Source organism: Podarcis gaigeae (assembly GCF_964106915.1).
Source record: "Podarcis gaigeae genome assembly, chromosome: 2".
Taxonomy (NCBI): domain Eukaryota; kingdom Metazoa; phylum Chordata; class Lepidosauria; order Squamata; family Lacertidae; genus Podarcis; species Podarcis gaigeae.
In genome coordinates, this window is record NC_139679.1 from 39,626,652 (window position 1) to 39,645,356 (window position 18,705).

The 18,705-nt window shown below is 40.6% G+C and overlaps 1 protein-coding gene and 1 long non-coding RNA gene across 3 annotated transcripts in view; one reads left to right on the forward strand and one right to left on the reverse strand.

Annotated features, from left to right (window-relative positions):
- LOC310838420 (myosin-1B) overlaps nucleotides 1-16,555 on the reverse strand; it is an 88,856-nt gene extending 72,301 nt beyond the window's left edge. The window contains exons 1-25 of one of the 2 annotated variants that reach the window (XM_083725776.1): nucleotides 16,339-16,555; nucleotides 16,067-16,114; nucleotides 12,105-12,330; nucleotides 11,866-12,009; nucleotides 11,619-11,775; nucleotides 10,784-10,811; nucleotides 10,568-10,685; nucleotides 10,383-10,475; nucleotides 8,576-8,639; nucleotides 8,370-8,468; nucleotides 8,158-8,261; nucleotides 7,478-7,616; nucleotides 6,932-7,050; nucleotides 6,623-6,772; nucleotides 5,989-6,159; nucleotides 4,580-4,886; nucleotides 4,392-4,471; nucleotides 3,470-3,557; nucleotides 2,739-2,856; nucleotides 2,270-2,393; nucleotides 2,047-2,183; nucleotides 1,628-1,883; nucleotides 589-831; nucleotides 309-485; nucleotides 78-223 (exon numbers count right to left, since the gene is read on the reverse strand). In XM_083725776.1, the coding sequence (XP_083581902.1) occupies nucleotides 78-223; nucleotides 309-485; nucleotides 589-831; nucleotides 1,628-1,883; nucleotides 2,047-2,183; nucleotides 2,270-2,393; nucleotides 2,739-2,856; nucleotides 3,470-3,557; nucleotides 4,392-4,471; nucleotides 4,580-4,886; nucleotides 5,989-6,159; nucleotides 6,623-6,772; nucleotides 6,932-7,050; nucleotides 7,478-7,616; nucleotides 8,158-8,261; nucleotides 8,370-8,468; nucleotides 8,576-8,639; nucleotides 10,383-10,475; nucleotides 10,568-10,685; nucleotides 10,784-10,811; nucleotides 11,619-11,775; nucleotides 11,866-12,009; nucleotides 12,105-12,308 (3,266 nt within the window). In that variant the 5' untranslated portion in view covers nucleotides 12,309-12,330; nucleotides 16,067-16,114; nucleotides 16,339-16,555. Of the gene's footprint in view, nucleotides 1-77; nucleotides 224-308; nucleotides 486-588; nucleotides 832-1,627; nucleotides 1,884-2,046; nucleotides 2,184-2,269; nucleotides 2,394-2,738; nucleotides 2,857-3,469; nucleotides 3,558-4,391; nucleotides 4,472-4,579; nucleotides 4,887-5,988; nucleotides 6,160-6,622; nucleotides 6,773-6,931; nucleotides 7,051-7,477; nucleotides 7,617-8,157; nucleotides 8,262-8,369; nucleotides 8,469-8,575; nucleotides 8,640-10,382; nucleotides 10,476-10,567; nucleotides 10,686-10,783; nucleotides 10,812-11,618; nucleotides 11,776-11,865; nucleotides 12,010-12,104; nucleotides 12,331-15,982; nucleotides 16,115-16,338 lie in introns of both variants that reach the window. The other variant, XM_083725777.1, reaches the window with a different exon arrangement.
- LOC310838507 overlaps nucleotides 1-18,705 on the forward strand; it is a 178,210-nt gene that overhangs the window by 71,190 nt on the left and 88,315 nt on the right. The window lies entirely within an intron of this gene.

Genomic DNA, 18,705 nt, shown 5'->3' on the forward strand with positions numbered 1-18,705 from the left:
TGAGTCCAAATCAAATAATAATAGTTGGGTTCTATAGAGACCTTCTAAAAGGTCTCCCAGAAGCAAACCTTACTTACTTCTTTAGCTTTTCATCCAACTGCTGCTTATCATTTTCCAAATCCATTAAGGATTCTTGGGACAGCTTCAGATCACCTTCAAGCTTCCTCTTGGCTCTCTCCAGGTCCATGCGTATCTTCTTTTCTTGCTCCAGGGACCCTTCAAGCTAAAGACAAAGAAGGAACAAAGACTTTGTCACTCTAATGCTACCTTTACCCCACAGTTATTCTTCTGCATGTGATGGTGCTTACATCGTCCACTTGCTGCTCCAGCTTGGTCTTTGCTTTGGTCAGAGTATTGACTTTGTCCTCCTCTGCCTGCAGGTCATCCAAGGTCTGTTGATGGGCCTCTTGGAGGGCTTTCTTTTCCTTGGTCAGTTTGGCAATGGTCTCATCCAAGACTGCCATCTCTTCAGTGAGGTTTTTCACCTTTTGGAAATGAACAAACAGATTCAATGTATCATTCCACCCTGGAATGATAATACAACATTCTGACTATTGCTTGCAGATCTGAGCACATTGTGACCATTACCTTGTTTTCTGTGGCATGCTTCTCCTTTTCCACCTTGGCCAGTGTTAACTCCAGATCATCAATGTCTTTCTTCAGCTCTGAGCATTCATCTTCCAGTTTCCTCTTTTTGGCTGTCAGCTCAGCATTCATTTCCTCCTCATCCTCTGCCCGTTCAGTCAGCTCCTTAATTTTAGCTTCTAGCTGAATTTTGGTTTTGATCAGCTGGTCACATCTCTCCTCTGCATCTGCCAAGCCATCAGCTTCCTGGGGGGAAAATGTAGCATGTAAAAGGAATGTCTTTCCAGTATTTTCACTTTCTAAATGTGAATAACAGTACTGGTAATGTTCCAGAGAATAATCCATGTTTCATTTCTGTAGGATTTCAGTAGGATTTCTGGGTAGATTTTCCTACTGAATGTAATCTGTGTTCTGAAAATTTTAATCTATATTAATCTGTGATTAATTGTATAGAAATTGTATTTGTATAAGTGAATTAAATGCATTTTCCTATCATGTCTAGGCAACTGTAACGTTTCCTCAGACAATAGCATTTGCTGGTGACTTTACCAATATTTTCCAGACTCAAGAAACAAGTTGCAAAGTGTTGCCAAATGATCATCAATGCTGTTTTCCTTCCATGAGTGTTTGTTATATAACATAATTGTAACCACAACGTCAGCTTCCCCACTGCCTTTCTCTCAGTCTTTCACACAGTAGGTATAAATAAACTGGGCTGAATGTGTCCTAAAAACATTTCAGAAAAGATTTTCCATTTATATGGACAAATAAACTATCCAATATAAATGTTGGTGTGAAAACAAAAAGCTGTATGCTAGACCTACATATGTGTATTCATGAATAAAATGCAGTCTTCATAGTGTCTTATATATTATACTCAGTGCCAGATTGTATGGTGTACACCCACCCACACAGTGCCATATTTTGGGGATAGCCTAAATAACCCCAAATATTCACAGTGTACTTTCCCTACAATGTGTGCATTCCTCTACCTAAATTTTATCAAGAATAAAATCAAATGAATGGCGCCAATAACACTTACAGACTGGACTTGGAGCTGCAAGTCATTCTTCTCTTGGATAAGAGACACCATTTTTTCTTCAAGTTCCTTTCGTTTTGCCTCTGACTTGGCAAGCTCTTCTTTAGTTTTCTGAAACTCTTCTTTCATGGTGGCCATCTCTTTCTCTGATTCAGCACTCTTTAGCAAGGGCTTGATCTTGAAATATAACTTCATCCAGGGCCAGTGCTTGACGTTCATGAATGACCGGACATTGTATTGAATAGTAAAGATGGCCTCTCTGTCAACAAAGTTAAGATTCATATTAAATGGCAAAAAAATAAAAAATTTTATTATTTAAAAAAAATTATTATAAAAAAAAATCATATTAAATGGCATGTAGAGCAGGGCAACCAAATCAGGCCTTCTGACAGTGCTTTTCCAAATAATTGTGAGGACTATACCTCCTTTCCAACATTTTCTGGTACTCTGTCCTTGCTAAGAAGCCACGACACATAGCCTGTGTACGTGTTATCAGATGAGCCAGCTTGTCGTCTCTCATCTCTTCCAGAAGACCCAAAAGACCAGCTTTGAAGAACACCTGGAGAAAAGAAAGGTTGCAGAATGTCACAAATGCAACCTTGTCCTAATTAAAGAAAATGTATTTGCATCAGAGATAGTTTATACCTTGGTATGTCCAAATCTATACTGGGTGTGGTCAATATCAATAGATCCAAGAAGCTTTTCAGATGCTTTCTTGCTATCAATGAACTGGCCTTCTGGAATTGCACTTGCATTTAAAACCTTGTATCTGTTGGAGAAAACAGAAGATGCTGGTGTCTTGCCATTAAATTCACTAGTTTCATGAATAGCAAATTGTTGTGGATATTAGTTTCCAAAAACTTGCCAAGGAATTATTGAGTAAAAATGAATTATTATAAAATAGTTGTTGTTCTCTAAAAACATTCAAAGCATGTTGAGAAAACAACACTTGATTCAAAGGAGTTATCTAGCCTGGGATATTCATCAACGCTGAATAAATATAATCTTGCTGTTAACTGAATTTATGATGAAGGGTTTTTTTTTTTATAAAGTCAAGAAAGCATATGAGATGTGAAATGTACAGAATGGAGCTCTATAGGAGGGCCAAACTAACCTCTGTTTGAAATCAGCATAAACAATCCTACTAGGGAATCCCTTTCGGCAAATGCGGATGCCTTCCAGCACACCATTGCACCTCAGTTGATGCAGTACAAGTTCATGTTCCATTGCACCTTTCAAAAAAATCAAAGAGGAATTAGCACCATTTTGTAAGGGCAAATACTGTTGCACTTATATGTATTTATTCCTGTTCAGATTTCTCAATATTTTGAATACCTGAGGCACAGAAAACTAAGCCTTCTTTTACACAAGCTCAGTTAAATATGCTTTCCCTCATGGAACACACTGGACACATGAGCATTCTTTAGACTGCTCGGGTATGTTCATATAAATAACCAACAGTGAGGGGAACCTTACACATTTTTCATGGAGTGGAGAATGTATTTACAACTGCAAGCTAAATATATTCTACTATTACTTTTAAAATTCAGAAGGAAATCCAAACATGACAGATTAGACCATGATCAGAACATGGAATGAAAATTTAATGGCGTACTTGTGAAATGTCTCGCTAGCAGTTTCCCTTTTGCCGTGCATGCCAAGTGAAAACCAACCTGATCCATTGTGCTGCTTTGCATGATACTTTTCTCAAAGTTTGTATGTTGTGCAAGACTTGGATTAATGCTTAATAAGAAACTAAATGGGCTTCCCCCCCTGAAATTGTGTGATAGTTGGTTGCTAAAAATACAATAACATCTGCTTTATTTGTTTATTTATATGCCTTACCAGGTGTTTTTGTTTCATTGGGAATAATGCAGCGCACAAAGTGGGGATGAGTGCTTCTCAGATTGGACATCAGTTTGTTTAAGTTCTCCTGTGGGACCAGAAGCAGATATTTTGTGCAAAAGTCCAAAGAAGGGATGTTTGCATGCAGAGGAGACAAGTGCATGCAAATAGGGGTGGGGAAGCACCATCAAATGTAACAGAGATAATAAAAAACAGTTTTGTTTCAAGCTCCTAACATCCACTGTCAATGCTTGCTTTTGATGTTTGGGTTGTTAAACAAGTTGCTGTTCAGGTTTAATAGCAGCTTATCTCTTTGACATTAGGAGCATGCCATTAAATAAAGAACTATCTGTATGCTGTTAAGAGGAGGAGCTCCCTTAAGTGTATACTGCTTCTTTGGAATCAATCCTTAGTCCCCCTGGTAGGGAACCTGTGAATTTCCAGATGTTGTTGAACTCCCAGTTTCCATCATCCCCACCAGTATGGCTAGTGCTCAGGGCTGATGGAAGTTTTAGTCCAGCAACACCTGGAGGGCCACATTCCATATTTCTTCCTTTAATAAATATTAAAGCAGCATGCAGACACATCGCTTAGGCAAAGTAACACATGAAGCATTTCAATAAAGATTTATTTGCCTTTGTATTCAATACTGATCCCCTCTTTTTAGAGACTTAGAGCAGTCAAGGATATTTTACATACTGTACTTTGTTCATATTTGAATTATGTGGAAGGATGCGGGCATGTATTTTAAATCTGTGGCAATATTTTTTGAAAAGAAGACTATTCCATGAATTCAGTTAGATTCAGCATATGTCTCAGAAGATCCAAAATGGTTTGGTACACAAATACTGACAAATACAGGCATTTCATGAAGCATTTTAAAATTCACACACTGAAAAGAGTTATAAAGATTATACTATACCCTGAAAAGTGCAGACACAGTCTGGAAGGAAGACCCCTTCTTCTTAGCAGCCTTCTTGCCACCACTGCCGCCGCCACCATCTAAAATTAACATGAAAAAATATTAAAGGGACCTTAGATTTATTAAATAATACTTTTATATTAGAATAAATGTTTCTTTATATATACATTAGTCAGAGGGTTGATTACCAGCATCTACAGGACGATCAGCAAACAGGAAAGCTAGAGTCTTCATGGATGATTTCTGATACAGACCCACCACCGTATCATTCAAAGGGTCTTTGTTCTTCTCCAGCCAGCCAGTGATATTGTAGTCCACCGTGCCGGCATAGTGCACCAGGGCAAAGTGGGCTTCAGCCTTGCCTTTGACAGGCTTAGGTTTCTGGAAGTTAGCAGATTTTCCAAGATGTTGGTCATAGAGCTTGTTCTTGAAAGAAGTGTCAGTTGCCTTAGGAAACATGCACTCTTCTTCCAGGATGGAGAAAATGCCCATTGGCTGGAAGGAATAACAATAATAAAGAGATTGCTTAGTCAGCTTTTGGAAACACTTGCCTTTGGGAAAGCATGAAGAATTTTCTGTTGGAGCAAAGAAGTTGAGAAGGAACTGAGTTCAAATATGCAAGCACAAGTCCCATTAAAACCTGCAACACAGGTTTACGCCACATGCAGATCAACCAATTGTTACATCCAAAAAGGTGCATATGTATGGACATGTTCCAATAATATATCCTGCTGGACAATCTCAGCAAATATCTACTATGAGAGAGTGTATGCCCTATTTCTGTTTATTCTTGAACAATATTCCCTATGAAAGAAACCATCTGAGTTTCTGGCCTGTTGCTATCATGGCCATGAAACCTTTGGAACAGGGAAGGGCAACCTATTGCCCTCCAGATGCTCTCAGCTCCCATCATCTCTGACCATTGGCCATACTGGCTGGGGTTGATGACAGTGGGAGTCCAGCGACATCAGAAGGGCCACAGGTTCCCCACACCTGCTTTAGAACAAGCCTCTGTTGACAATGCCATACCATTAAAAAGCTAAAGTATGAGTAACAGTCTTTCTCTGCTTGCACCTGTCTCCATTTCCCTTCCCCGCCTTCTGTTGTTTCCCTTGTGTCTGCTTTTAGATTGCAAACTCCCTAGAGTAGGGCTGCCAGGCCTGTTCTTTGTGAAGCACAATGGACACACTTGATGCTATAAAATAAATAGGGTGGTCTAGAAAAATATTTTTTTCTTATACAGCTGTGGGGAAATTTGATTCAATGCAACCAAGTCCTACTAAACTGGCACTATATCTATATCCTGTTCAATAAATTGAGTTACGATTGCATGATTATTGCATGAAACAAGAATGCATGGAAGGCCCCCAGAGTATAGAACTGTGAAGATTTAGTATACGATTCTTTGGACAGGATCCAATCACCTGCCACATCCAACCCACTTCCTCTCATGGTACAGTGTTCAATACACTGGAGTTTCCTGCAACCAACCCCTCTGCTGGGGTGCACTTAAGAAAGGAATGCAAATTGCATGCATGTTCTCCCATGTAACTACAACGTTTCAGAGCATACCAAGTATTCACACTGCAAAAGTTACCTTCTCAATGAGTTCAATGCAGGCAGCCAGATCCATTCCAAAGTCAATGAACTCCCATTCAATTCCTTCTTTCTTGTACTCCTCTTGCTCCAGCACAAACATGTGATGGTTGAAAAACTGTTGCAGTTTCTCATTAGTGAAGTTGATGCACAGCTGCTCCAGGCTGTTGTACTACAGAAAAACAAGAAACATTTTCAGTAACATGAAACAGCCCTGCAGCAGCTTGACACTTTTCTTTCCTCTCCTGCAGGCATTTGCCCACAGAACTAGACTTGTATGGGTTCTTTTTCTCAGCCTCATTTAGTCTTTGCATTTGTATGGTTCAGTTCAATCCTCTGAGTGTTTCAGTTCCTGCATGGTACGTGGCTTCTAGTATTGTGCTGCATGCTGAAACACTTTGAAGGTATCAGTTTAGATGTGCCTTTTCTTTGAGATTAATTACATTTTGTTACACATTTTATAGTATAGGAAAATGCTCCATGTTTTCAATGAATGGCAACTTGTATAAGTTGAAATGTTTCAGCTGCCAGAGTCACACTTCAGTATGTAATACAGTTTTGAACTGGCCGATACAAAACACTGTTTCTCTAGTGCTTTACAATTATTATTTTTAAATTTCTCCCTATTTCCTTACATCAAAAATCTCAAAGCCTGCAATGTCCAGCACACCAATGAAGTATTGTCTTGCTTGCTTGGTATCCAGCTGCTGGTTAATACGAATAACCATCCACAAGAACATCTTTTCATAGACTGCTTTTGCAAGAGCACCTACATTATTGTACACCTAAGAAGACAAGATAACAGCAGGAGTTACTATTGATAGCAGAGAAATATGTTTGATTTAATCATTAGTGAAATCAATGGTTGATATAATGATATGTGATTCACCTCTTATCATAGATAGTTAAGTCAAACCATGCATTTTGGCTAATGTGGCATATACCTGCTGGACAGTTTGGCCTTTGGTGACATATTCATTGCCGACTTTGACGCGGGGGTAGCACAAAGCTTTCAGCAGATCTGCTGAATTGAGGTTCATGAGGTAGGCAGCCTTGTCAGCAACTAAGCATAGACATGAGAGAGATTATCAGCACTGGAATACAAATTATGGGCTTCTCCAGACAACCTACGTATTCAGCATTCATCCTGATTTGCTTGCACAAAGTTTATGTGGTGGTTAGATTGTGCCTGGTCTTCGTTGAGCATTTGTTCTTATTTGTTTATAGGATGGCTATATAACAATGAGCATTCTCCTCAATTGCTTGCTGTTAATCATTTGGCCTTTGGCTGATTAAACTACCTAGGGCCTTTTAAATGTGTCTAAGATTTATTATTATTATTATTATAAACCGCCCTGTGAATTCGAATGAAAGGCAATATAAAAATTTAATAAACAATAATAATATAATTTGTTTTGGATTTTTAATACAAATTTCTATAGAGCAAGCCCCTTAAAATATCAGTATCCTGCCACATATCTTCCAAATACCTTCAGTGCCATCTGGCTCAGCCTGCTCCTCACGTTGCTTCTGCTTGAACTTCATGTTCCCATAGTGCATTACAGCTCCAGTTAGCTTGTAAATGGCTGTCTTTTCCTCAGCAGTGAAACCCAGGATGTCAATGGCTTCCTATCAACCAAATCAAAGTCAAAATTCTGTCTGATATAATATTGACTGCAACTGGCCTTTCAAATTTGCTGCTCCACAAGGAGATAAAGAATCTGAGTGACCCTTTTTGGCAAGTTGGGAGGAAACTTCAAGGAAAGCTGTTGCCACATGTGGCAAATTCAAGGGTATGTGGGAAGGATGCCACTACTGTAGCCTCTGCTGGCCTCCTACATAGACACGCGCGCGCGTACACACACACACACACACACACACATATATCATGACATTGCTCCAAGGGTGCATTCTGCTCAAAAAAAGGCAAGCCAATGATACTACTCATGGCAACAAGACTATGTTTAATGGAGAGATTGGGAGAGGGGAGGCTGCTGTCATTCTCATTTCTAGCAAGACTCCTGACCCCCAGCATTTCTAGAATGCTTCCCTCCCCCAAATAAATTGTAGCAAGGGTTCATCACCCCAAGAAATCTAATTTCTGCTGAATAAATTCAACCCAAAACTGATCTGATCAAATTTCATATATTCCATTCTACAAGTTACTTACATCAGTTGCCATCAACTCTTCTTGATCATTGATACTGGCAACACTGATCTCACCCTGACTCACAAAGTGAAAGTCATATGGGTTGGTAGTAATCAGAAGCATCTCTGAATAAGGAGAAGCAAAGATACAGATTTATTTTCATCCATTGAATAATCAAGCATCAACACAAGATTTTAGCAGCAGCAGCCTACACCAAAACAAGTGCTTCTTACCAATCAGTTCTGGCTTTTTGTTGGATGTGATCTGATAAAAGATGTGGTAGCTTCTTTCAGCTTTCAGCTGGAAAGTAACTCTAGACTTCTCCAGGAGATCTGGCAACACAATTAAGGGTAATTAAGTAAAATGGAGGGAGGGAGGGAAAGAAGGAAAAGATGAAGGAAAGAAGGAGACTGCATGATCATCTAGCAAAGTTTCTTACATGTCTCAATGTCTGCAGAAGCCAGTTTTCCTGTAGCACCAAAGTGAATTCTGATGAATTTACCCTATGGGGGGAAATGGCATTTTAATTACAACACATTTAAACCATATTTTGCATGTGTTTCGTTATCTGCACAGTGCCATTTTATTGATTTTATACATTTCTGATGGGACAAAAATGGTGTACACCAGCCACCACTAAGAAAGCATATTGAAAAGGAAGAACCATAAATGTCTTATATGTACAATGTCTTGTAAACCAGAGGTCTTTTTGGTTCTTCCTTTTCATTGTGTTTTTAATAGTTTTATTATTCTTATTCTTATTCTTATTCTTATTTTCTTGCAGACATATGGGGACTTACCCAATGATATGTCATACACAGAGTAAAACCCACTCAAACAAATCTATTTCCTTGTTTCTATTCTGAGTATGGCTTAGTTGGATATCACTAATAATATCAAATTCTATAGAATTTAAGAAGTGTAGGGGAAATACTTTATTAACCCAATTGTCTCTCAGAAACAAAATGTCTGTGACCTGAATGTGATAGAGAAGCTTCACAATTTATTGATGGTATTGTTTATAATAAGAGAAACGGAATGTGGCTCGCTTCAGTAGCATTATATATGACAAAAAGGACAGTGTGTTTTTAAATGCTGGCTATATGCTAACCCACCTTCGTGCCCACCCAGGGACGCGGTGGGAAGCTTGCCTTTGGACGCAGGTGGCGCTGTGGGTTAAAGCCTCAGTGCCTAGGACTTGCGGATCGAAAGGTGGGCGGTTCGAATCCCTGCGGCGGGGTGCGCTCCCGCTGCTCGGTCCCAGCGCCTGCCAACCTAGCAGTTCGAAAGCACCTCCGGGTGCAAGTAGATAAATAGGGACCGCTTACCAGCGGGAAGGTAAATGGCGTTTCCGTGTGCGGCTCTGGCTCGCCAGAGCAGCGATGTCACGCTGGCCACGTGACCCGGAAGTGTCTTCGGACAGCGCTGGCCCCTGGCCTCTTAAGTGAGATGGGCGCACAACCCCAGAGTCTGTCAAGACTGGCCCGTACGGGCAGGGGTACCTTTACCTTTACCTTTATATGCTAACACTTAGAGTTCTGTATTATTTTCATTCCATTTATTTGGCTAAGAAGTACAAAGTTTAATGAATAATGACAAAGACTAGCCTGGTTGTGTTATACCGTTATACAGAATGTGCATTTGTTAAATTGGTGTCCTCTGCACTATTGCAAGCCATTGAACTGACTTGAGCTTCCTTTTGAATCTTAGCCACATTTATTTAGCAAAGCCTTTCCTGGAGCACCCAAAGTTTAACATTCTTGCACTTTCACAAAGCTGACTCTCCCATGCCTCATCAATATTACTCAGGAATCAAATTGCAGGCTTTCCGAAACTTGTCAATCCATTTCATACAAATCTGTAAGGGGATTGTGTGATTTCCATGTTGTTGTTTTTCCTGTTCCTTGTGCAGTGTATAAAAGTGTAATCTTTTATACTTCTCCTCTTCTAATACATTCTGTTATCATATCTTTAGCTATCATTAGACAGGGCTTTACTATTCTTAATCCATTTATTGTTATCACAGTAATTGTGTAAGACAGAATTAGCATGAAGAAATATAGTGCTAAAGCAATTCATGTGATCTTCGTGGCTGGGTAACTCATGCCCAAATCCAACACTTTTATTTCTTGCACTACATTGGCCCTGATTATTTTCAACCAATGCTAGGAAAAATATCACAAAACTAATTAATGAAATTGTCTCACTGGTACACTCTTAAACATACTTCTGAACGCCAGACTTACAAAACGGGAAGAGTTGTCATTCCTCACAGTCTTGGCATTCCCAAAAGCCTCCAGCAAAGGGTTGGCACTGATAATTTGATCTTCTAGTGTTCCCTGAAAAAGTGTTATTGCAACAGTTATGTATTTCGTAACTACAGCAGTTAACAAAAATGAAAGGTTAGCTTCCTCTTAGATATACAACTCACCTTTAGCTTGCTTGCTTGCTGTGGTTCTTCCTTCTTCTTATCAGTAGCTGCAGCAATTGTTGCAAAATATTGGATGACACGTTTTGTGTTCACAGTCTTTCCAGCACCAGATTCTCCACTGTCAACAAAAACAGAAGGAAAGACCACTTTGTCAAACAGTGCTTTGCACACAAAGCTTGCTTTGACTAGAATCATACTCATCATAAGCATACTTACGTGATTAGAATGGACTGGTTCTCACGATCTAGGAAAATCAAGAAACAACAGTGTAACTTAGCTTATTCACATCTCCACTTGTCCCGCTGCTTCCCTCCAGGGAAAACCACGCTTTAGCCCTCAATTGAAGCAAACAGCAGTTCAGGTTTTCTCCAGATTAACATTTGCTCTGATTTAGCACTAAAGAGTAGGTTTTCCCTGGGAAAGGAATGGGGCAAGGGGAAAACTGCTCAGACACACAGGACAAGTGGAAATGTGGATGAGCCCAATTATTGAAATAAGGAATATTCATTTAAAATACACTAGGATAGCCTGATTATTTTAGGCTACGATTGTTCAGAATCTGGATGGTCCCTTTCTAATGCTTCTTTTCATTTTGAAGTCCCATACATCCATTAAAAATGAAAACAACCTGACTTGCTATCAGTTATTATTCACAACCAACACTTATTTCAGTATGCTTGCCATAAATTCACATCTTACTGCTCTTCACTATAATCCTGATGTCTCTTGTACATTTTACTTCCAACTGCAAGCCTGCTATAGAAAATACTGAACTAGTGAAAATACTGAAATAGTTCTAAAACTACATATAAGCTCATGAAGAGTTAACAAAGCAATAAAGAAGAATGCCCTGGAATGTTGGCACAGTGCTATTAGGTTTTGGTGTTTTAGAGGACAGTTGAGTTGAGTTTTCCTTCCTTTGAGCTTTAATGGCTACAGAAATAATTCTTAGCTGCAACCCCATCGTGCATGAGACTTTCTGGAAAAGCTGTTGACTCAGTCTCGGGAACTGTCACTTTGTAATCACTTTGAGGTAGGTTGACCTACTTACCAGTTAACATGAACTGATAGGCATTGTCAGAGATGGAGAAGATGTGAGGAGGGGCCTCTTGACGCTTTTTGCCTCTGTAGGCATTTACCACCTCAGGATTATATACTGGCAGCCACTTGTAGGGATTGACAGTGACACAGAAGAGACCTGAATAGGTCTGTAAAGAAAAGATGGATAGTAAATCTGATTCTCTTTGGAATAATAATCTGTATTGTGAAGTCAATGGTAAATGTTAAACTGTTCTCACATAGATCATCCAGGCTGCATAACGCTCTTTGAGGTTATACAGCACAGCAGGTTCATGGAGGTGGGTCATCATGGCCATGTCCTCAATTTTATCAAATTTGGGAGGATTCATAGGAAAGACTTGGTCATCCTTAACTGTCACAGTCTGCAAGGAAACAAGAGACCATTCAACAAAGAGCATAAAGAATAGGACAAATATATTCCTAATTTTTCAATGTCAGTTGGTGTTTCTCTACTCACGTCTCCACCTTCTTTTTTGACTGTGGCTTTCCCTGCCTCCTTGCTCTGGACAACACCTTTTGCAAAGGAGATCTTAGGATCCACCACAAAAACTGATGTTTTGGCATCAAATGGCTTGTTTTGAGCCTCAATTCTCTCCTTTTCTGACTTTCGGAGAAAAGGGGCAGCTGCCCCGAAGGCTGCCATTTCTGAGTCCGAAGACATGGCTGCAGCTTAGCAGAGAACACTGTGACAGAGAATGACAGCCCACATGAGAATTGCAGCTGTGTAATGCCACTTTATATATTCTTTTGCATTTCTAATATTGGTATGACTTAGAAGTAGAGGAAATTGTTGAGGAGGCACATGGATTCTAAGTATTTCAATATATTTGAAATTATGGTGTGATTATTATTATTATTAGTTTCCCCAGCCACTCTGGGTGTCTTACAGAATATATTAAAACATTTTTAAAAATCAAACAAAAAACTTCCCAAAACAGGGCTGCCTTCAGATGTCTTCTAAAAGTTGTATGGTTCTTTATATCCTTGACATCTAAAAGGAGGGTGTTCCACAGGGAGGGCACCACTACCGAGAAGGCCCTCCAGCTTGTTCCCTGTGACTTTGCTTCTTGCAGTGAGGGAACCAGCAAAAGATCCTTAGAGGAGGACCTCTAAGCTGAGTGTCTGAGCTGAGTGATGGGGGTGGAAACACTCCTTCAGGTATATTGGGCCAAGGCTCGGAAACACAATGGGAGCCAATGAAGGTCCTTTAGGAATGGTGTTATATGGTCCCGGAGGCCACTCCCGGTCACCAGTCTAGCTGCCACATTCTGGATTAGTTGTAGTTTCCGAGTCAACTTCAAAGGTAGCCCCATGTAGAGTACATTGTGATAATCCAAGTGGGAGAAAACAGAGCATGCATCACTCTGGCGAGACAGTCTGTGGGCAGGTAGGGTGTCAGCCATTGTACCAGGTGCAGCTGGTAGACAGCTGCCCTGGACACAGAATTGACCTGCACCTCGATGGACAACTGTGGATCCAAAATGACTCCCAGGCTGCGCACTTGGTCTTTCAGGGGCACAGTTGCCCCATTCAAGACCAAGGAGTCCCCCACACCTGCCCAACCTCTGTGCCCCAAAAACAGTACTTCTGTCCTGCCGAGATTCAACTTCAATCTTAATAACTGCTTCTTTAAGCCAGTCTAGAAAGACTACCTCACAGAGGGAGGTATTCACCCATGGAGCCCAGCACCCAGCCATTCCCAGCTCACTTTTATGAGCAAGGATGGGCAAGGATCAAGGAGACAGATGGTTGGTTTCACTCGTCCAAGCAGCCTGTCCACATCCTTGGAGGTAACAGATTGGAACTATATCTGAGTGCTCTACTAGGTGACCACAGTCACATTATTTAAATTCCCCAAATTGATCCTGCCAATCCATCAAAGCTAAGAAGTTGTAAAACCAGAACAAACATTAAGTTTTCCCACTCATTCAAGCAAAGAAATGAACACATTTATAGATTGGTTGATCTATCAAAATTAATGGGGCAGCCAACATCTGTGAAGGATCTGTATTGAAGTGCAGAAAGTTTTGTGTCATGGTACTCCACAGAACTTCATCGTCATCACAGCAGTCCGGTAGCAAGCTCAGGTGGTGAGTGCCAACAGGACTAGTGACAAAGATGGCCACTGGAAACAAGGTGGTAGGAGCATACTTGGTTGAACATCAACATTTGCAGAAGTGGGGCAGGGGAGCTTTTTGAAAAACCTAAGGAGGCAAAAAGTTCCAAAAGAAGCCAGTGAGAATGTTAAGTGTCAGTTGTTAAGGGGAACAGAAAACTGGTTGGGGAGGAGGAAGAGTGAAATGCCCTGCTGGGAGTAAATGGCTGGCTAGAAGCCTAAGGTGGAGTGCTCATTCTAAAAGAGAAATTACAGTAATATTTTGTGTGCAGGTCCCACTTGTTCCCTCTAATACGTAACTCAGGTGGTTGAATGCCAACAGAATTAGAGCCAAAATGTGATAATTAAGGGTGATTCCAAGTGGATGTTTATTGCAGCATCACTGTTTCTCATTTATGAACATACTTTGTTGTTGTTGTTGTGTCTACACAACCCTGTTGGCATCAAAATGTTAGCCCATATTCCCTGAATTTACCCTTCAGTGGCAGGGGGAGGTGCAACATCTTGTCAACATCCTTTTATGACCTCTCATTTGTGGAGCTTGTGTAGGTATTGGGCCCTCTGGGGGACAGAGGGCGGGCACTTGCCAGCAGTGGGTCTGGTATGGGATCCAATGGATCCCATGCCAGCTTAGGCCCTCCTACTTGCCAGCCCACAGAAAGCACCATTTCAGGGCCTCCTGCTGACTGCCACCTGCCCACACATTTGGTGAGCAGAAGGGGTCACTGCACCCGCTGAGCGGTGCTAGTGTCCAATCTGACTCTGGCACAGCACCTCAACTCAGTCGTGAATGGCTCTGTTTTATTTCTTTTCATCAATACTTTCAAGCAGCTAGAAAATGAATTTGAAAGTTTGCAAGACAAACTGGATTTTAGGAACATATTGAATTTGTTTTCCCTCTGAATTTCTTGCTCTAGTTTTAAGCTGTTCTATCCTCCTGCCTCTAGCTGAATATGTTTCTTTGGCTTGTAGCTCCAGCTTGCTTTCAAAAGGTAAAGGGATCCCTGACCATTAGGTCCAGTCATGACTGACTCTGGGGTTGGAGCGCTCATCTCACTTTATTGGCCGAGGGAGCCGGTGTACAGCTTCCGGGTCTTGTGGCCACCATGACTAAGCCGCTTCTGGCGAACCAGAGCAGCGCACAAAAACACCGTTTACCTTCCCGCTGGAGCAGTACCTATTTATCTACTTGCACTTTGACGTGCTTTCAAACTGCTAGGTTGGCAGGAGCAGGGACCAAGCAACGGGAGCTCACCCCGTCGCGGGGATTCGAACCGCCGATCTTCTGATCAGCAAGTCCTAGGCTCTGTGGTTTAATCCACAGCGCCACCCACGTACCTTCCACCTTGCTTGCTTCCATGTAATTAGCCTCCATTCATCACAGTAACCCAGGAAGCTGCCTCATACGGAGCCCAACCATTGGTGCATCAAGTTCAGTATTACATTTACCGACAGCAGCTTTCCAGGATTTGAAACAGGCATCTCTTTCAGCCCTACCTGAAGATGCCATGGATTGAACCGTGGACCTTTTCATACAAAACACTAAGCTGCCACCCTCCCTGTTAACTTCCATTTTCCTCCCTTATCTTGTTGATTGATGAGTATACTCTTGGTTGTGGATCAGAAATCCTAACCTTTGTATTCTGATGGAAGTTCATGCTCAGCCCTAGACATTACTTTCCTTTCCGCTTGGATTCTGCTCTTGGGAAATTAAATATATACATCATAAAGTAGCTCTTAAGCAGTCCCAGTTAGAAAATTTTAGTTCAATTTGTTAAGAGATGCCAATGTTATAATATTAACTAATAATGTAAATAAATGAGAAGGCAAGACATGATTTTCACTATCATTTCTCAAAACTAAACCTGAAATAAAGGAACAGTCAAACACAGTGTTATTGCTGCTAGTCCTCTCCAGTACACATTCCCAAAGAGTGGTATTCATTAAAGAATTCATTTTGCCCTGGATGCCAACTTGTTGCCCACTTTGATGGTTGCCCAATTTGCAATTAGATTTTCTCTGGAAGTATCAGATAATGTCACAGAGGGCAATTAAAAGCTGGAACTTCTAGCTTGTGCTTAGAGGGGAGGAGCACTCGCTAGTAATGCCTCATATGCCAGAACTGCATGATCAGTTAACATGGACACTGTGCAATAAAATCTGAACACAATACCCATGAAATATTTCATGCGGTACATAATTAGCAAGGGGCACAGCACCTGTATTCTCAGCTCAGATCCAAAAGGAGACTTTCTTTGAACCTCTTCCCCCTTCCCCAAGAATGCGTACAATCACAGTCTTACCTCCTGGTATACGAAATGAATACTGCTCAGGCTCAGCACCGGCCAGTACTGCAAAACAAAAAGTGCAAATCTCTTCTTACTGGTGACTTTTCAAAGAGTCTTCCAACAATGAATTATTGACTGGAAGCAAAGGAGCATATCTGGAATCCCGTTTGACATAGTCAATTCTCCTGAGCTAATGGCAAAGGCATAAGGAATGGCCTGGCATGAGTGGAATGCAGGGGCGCTACCCCCCCCCCTCCAGAGCCCCACAATCACCCCCCAACACTTACCTATTAACTATCTGTGGAAGGACAACACAAATTGGCCCTAGACACTTTTATACTCTCGGATGAGCACAAGTACCAGCCCCTGTCCTCCCACCCCCAAGCCATTCTTCACTCAAGGCATTTTGGCTAACCTTTCCCTGTAAAGCATTGTTTGGCAAAGTTGGCTAAGGCATAATTGTCATTTGACATGACTGGATATAATTAGAAATATTTGATGTCCTACAGACTATGTGAGTAAATGCCCTATAAATAATTTCACAAGGGTCTTAAAGGAGAGAATCTGGGCTATTCAAGAAAGCCAGAGTATGGCACAAGGGCCTCTTGAGTGCTATTGCTATTGCTGGTGTTGTCATTGCTGAATGACCTCCTGAGCATTGCTTTCATATCTCACTGTTCTGTTTTGTTTTGTATAGGTGGGTGGGAAGAGAAGAAAATGGGATTGATAATGTTTCCTATTGTAAAGTGCTTATAAACAAGTATTTGCAAATTTAATTCTAATCCTCCAGACTAATTAAAATTATATTGTTATTATAAGTATTTTTGGAATTGCTGTTCTTGGCATAAGAAAGAGTTGCCATCTTAAGATTGATTGATGTGGTCACTTGGGCATAGAGTTGCTTAAGGTGGCTTTGGATGAGCATTTAATACACCAGAGGCTGCATGTTTTTGCATATATGAAGCTTAGCACAAAGCTATAAACGTATATCCAAAGTATGTACGTCTGGTGAACTCTAGTAACATGTTAACATGTAATGAGGCCATTGGTTGGGGGTGTTACATGCTAAGTTTCACCAAACATTATAAGAAGCATACCTGTGAATTTGTATACATGTGATCAAGCATCACACAGTTGTGTACAAAATAAAGTACTGGTAGTTTCAGCCATTCTTCCAATTAACCTACCCACAATGACTTGTGAGCAACTAATATCACAAGCAGAATTTAGCATTGGTCATTGTGGCTTTAGTTATCTTTGTATCAATTTAACATCAGATCTAAAACAGCTTAGTTGCTGAAACTATAAAAACCTGCTCAGAGATATTTCCCAAGAATTGGTACAATGAAAACATTTAAATCTCAGTTGGCTTGGCAGGATAGCCGTGGTTAAAATGTCTATTCTTCCGAAGTTTTCATTATTTTTTTTCAGGTTTTGCCCATCCATATTTTCTCATCTCTGCTTAAAAAATGGCAACAAAAGCTAATTCTCTTTGTTTCATCTGGGGAAAAATCTAGAAAAAAATATAAAACGTTATTTAGGCATAGATCTAAGGGAGGTCTCAGATTGCCCAACCTAGGACTCTTTTATGCAGCATTTCAGATTAAATCTCTGATCCCCTTGATTAGGGGGAAATATGACATTCCATGGGTACAGATTGAGGCCTCTCCCTCTTCACTGTCAGTAAGGGCATTTTCTTTCCTAAAACTATCCCAAACTGAGTGGAGAAAAATTCAAAACCCATTTTTTAAAGCAGTGCTGATGGGATTCAGTTCTGGCCCCCAAACCCTCACCATTGACTTCACTGTTAGACCATCCATTATTCCAACAGGAGGATGAATATGGACAATTTCAAAAACTTGAGAAGAAAGGTGTCTATCGGATAAGAGACATTCTGCCTAGAGATAAAGCAATTTCTAAGCATGAACTCATGGAGAAACTGGATGATGCCCAGTTAACCTGGTTTCAATCTATTCAATTGTGCACATTTGCAAGATACTTGGGATGCAAGAGGGAGGGCCTTCATTCTCTTATGTCATTTGAGTCTCTTTGTAACAAATCAATGTATGAAATAAAAGGAGCTGCGTCTTTAATTTATAGCATTCTTCCAGAACAATATGCAGGCAATACAGGAGGCCTCCGGACAATATGGGGGGGAAACGTAGGGAACATAATTGCAGATAATAAATGGCAATCAATTTGGCACAACCCATCCCTACAAACCTTCTCTGCTCGTTGGCAGGAGGCTTCTCTTAAAATTATATTTTGCTGGCACTGGGCTCCATCACGTCTAGCCCAAATAAACACTAGCATCTCTTTCCTAAACTGGAAAGGCTGTAGGGAGATATGGTCATATTTTCATGCATGGTGGAGTTGCACGATAGTATACTCATTTTGGGAAAAGGTGTTTCACATTATTTTCAAAATGATGCAGCAGTCCCTTCTACCCAGTTCAGCTCTTGCGTAATCTCAAATTTAAATTAAAATTTAATATTATCAGCAGCCCAAACAACAATTAGCCTAATTCTGGAAGCAACCTATAGAAATCTCCATTGAAATCTTGATTAATAATCTTTGGAATGTGGTCCTATCAGAATGCCTTACTCACCACAGAAGGGTATTTAAAGGCACTTCAAGAATAGACACTTTTGGTG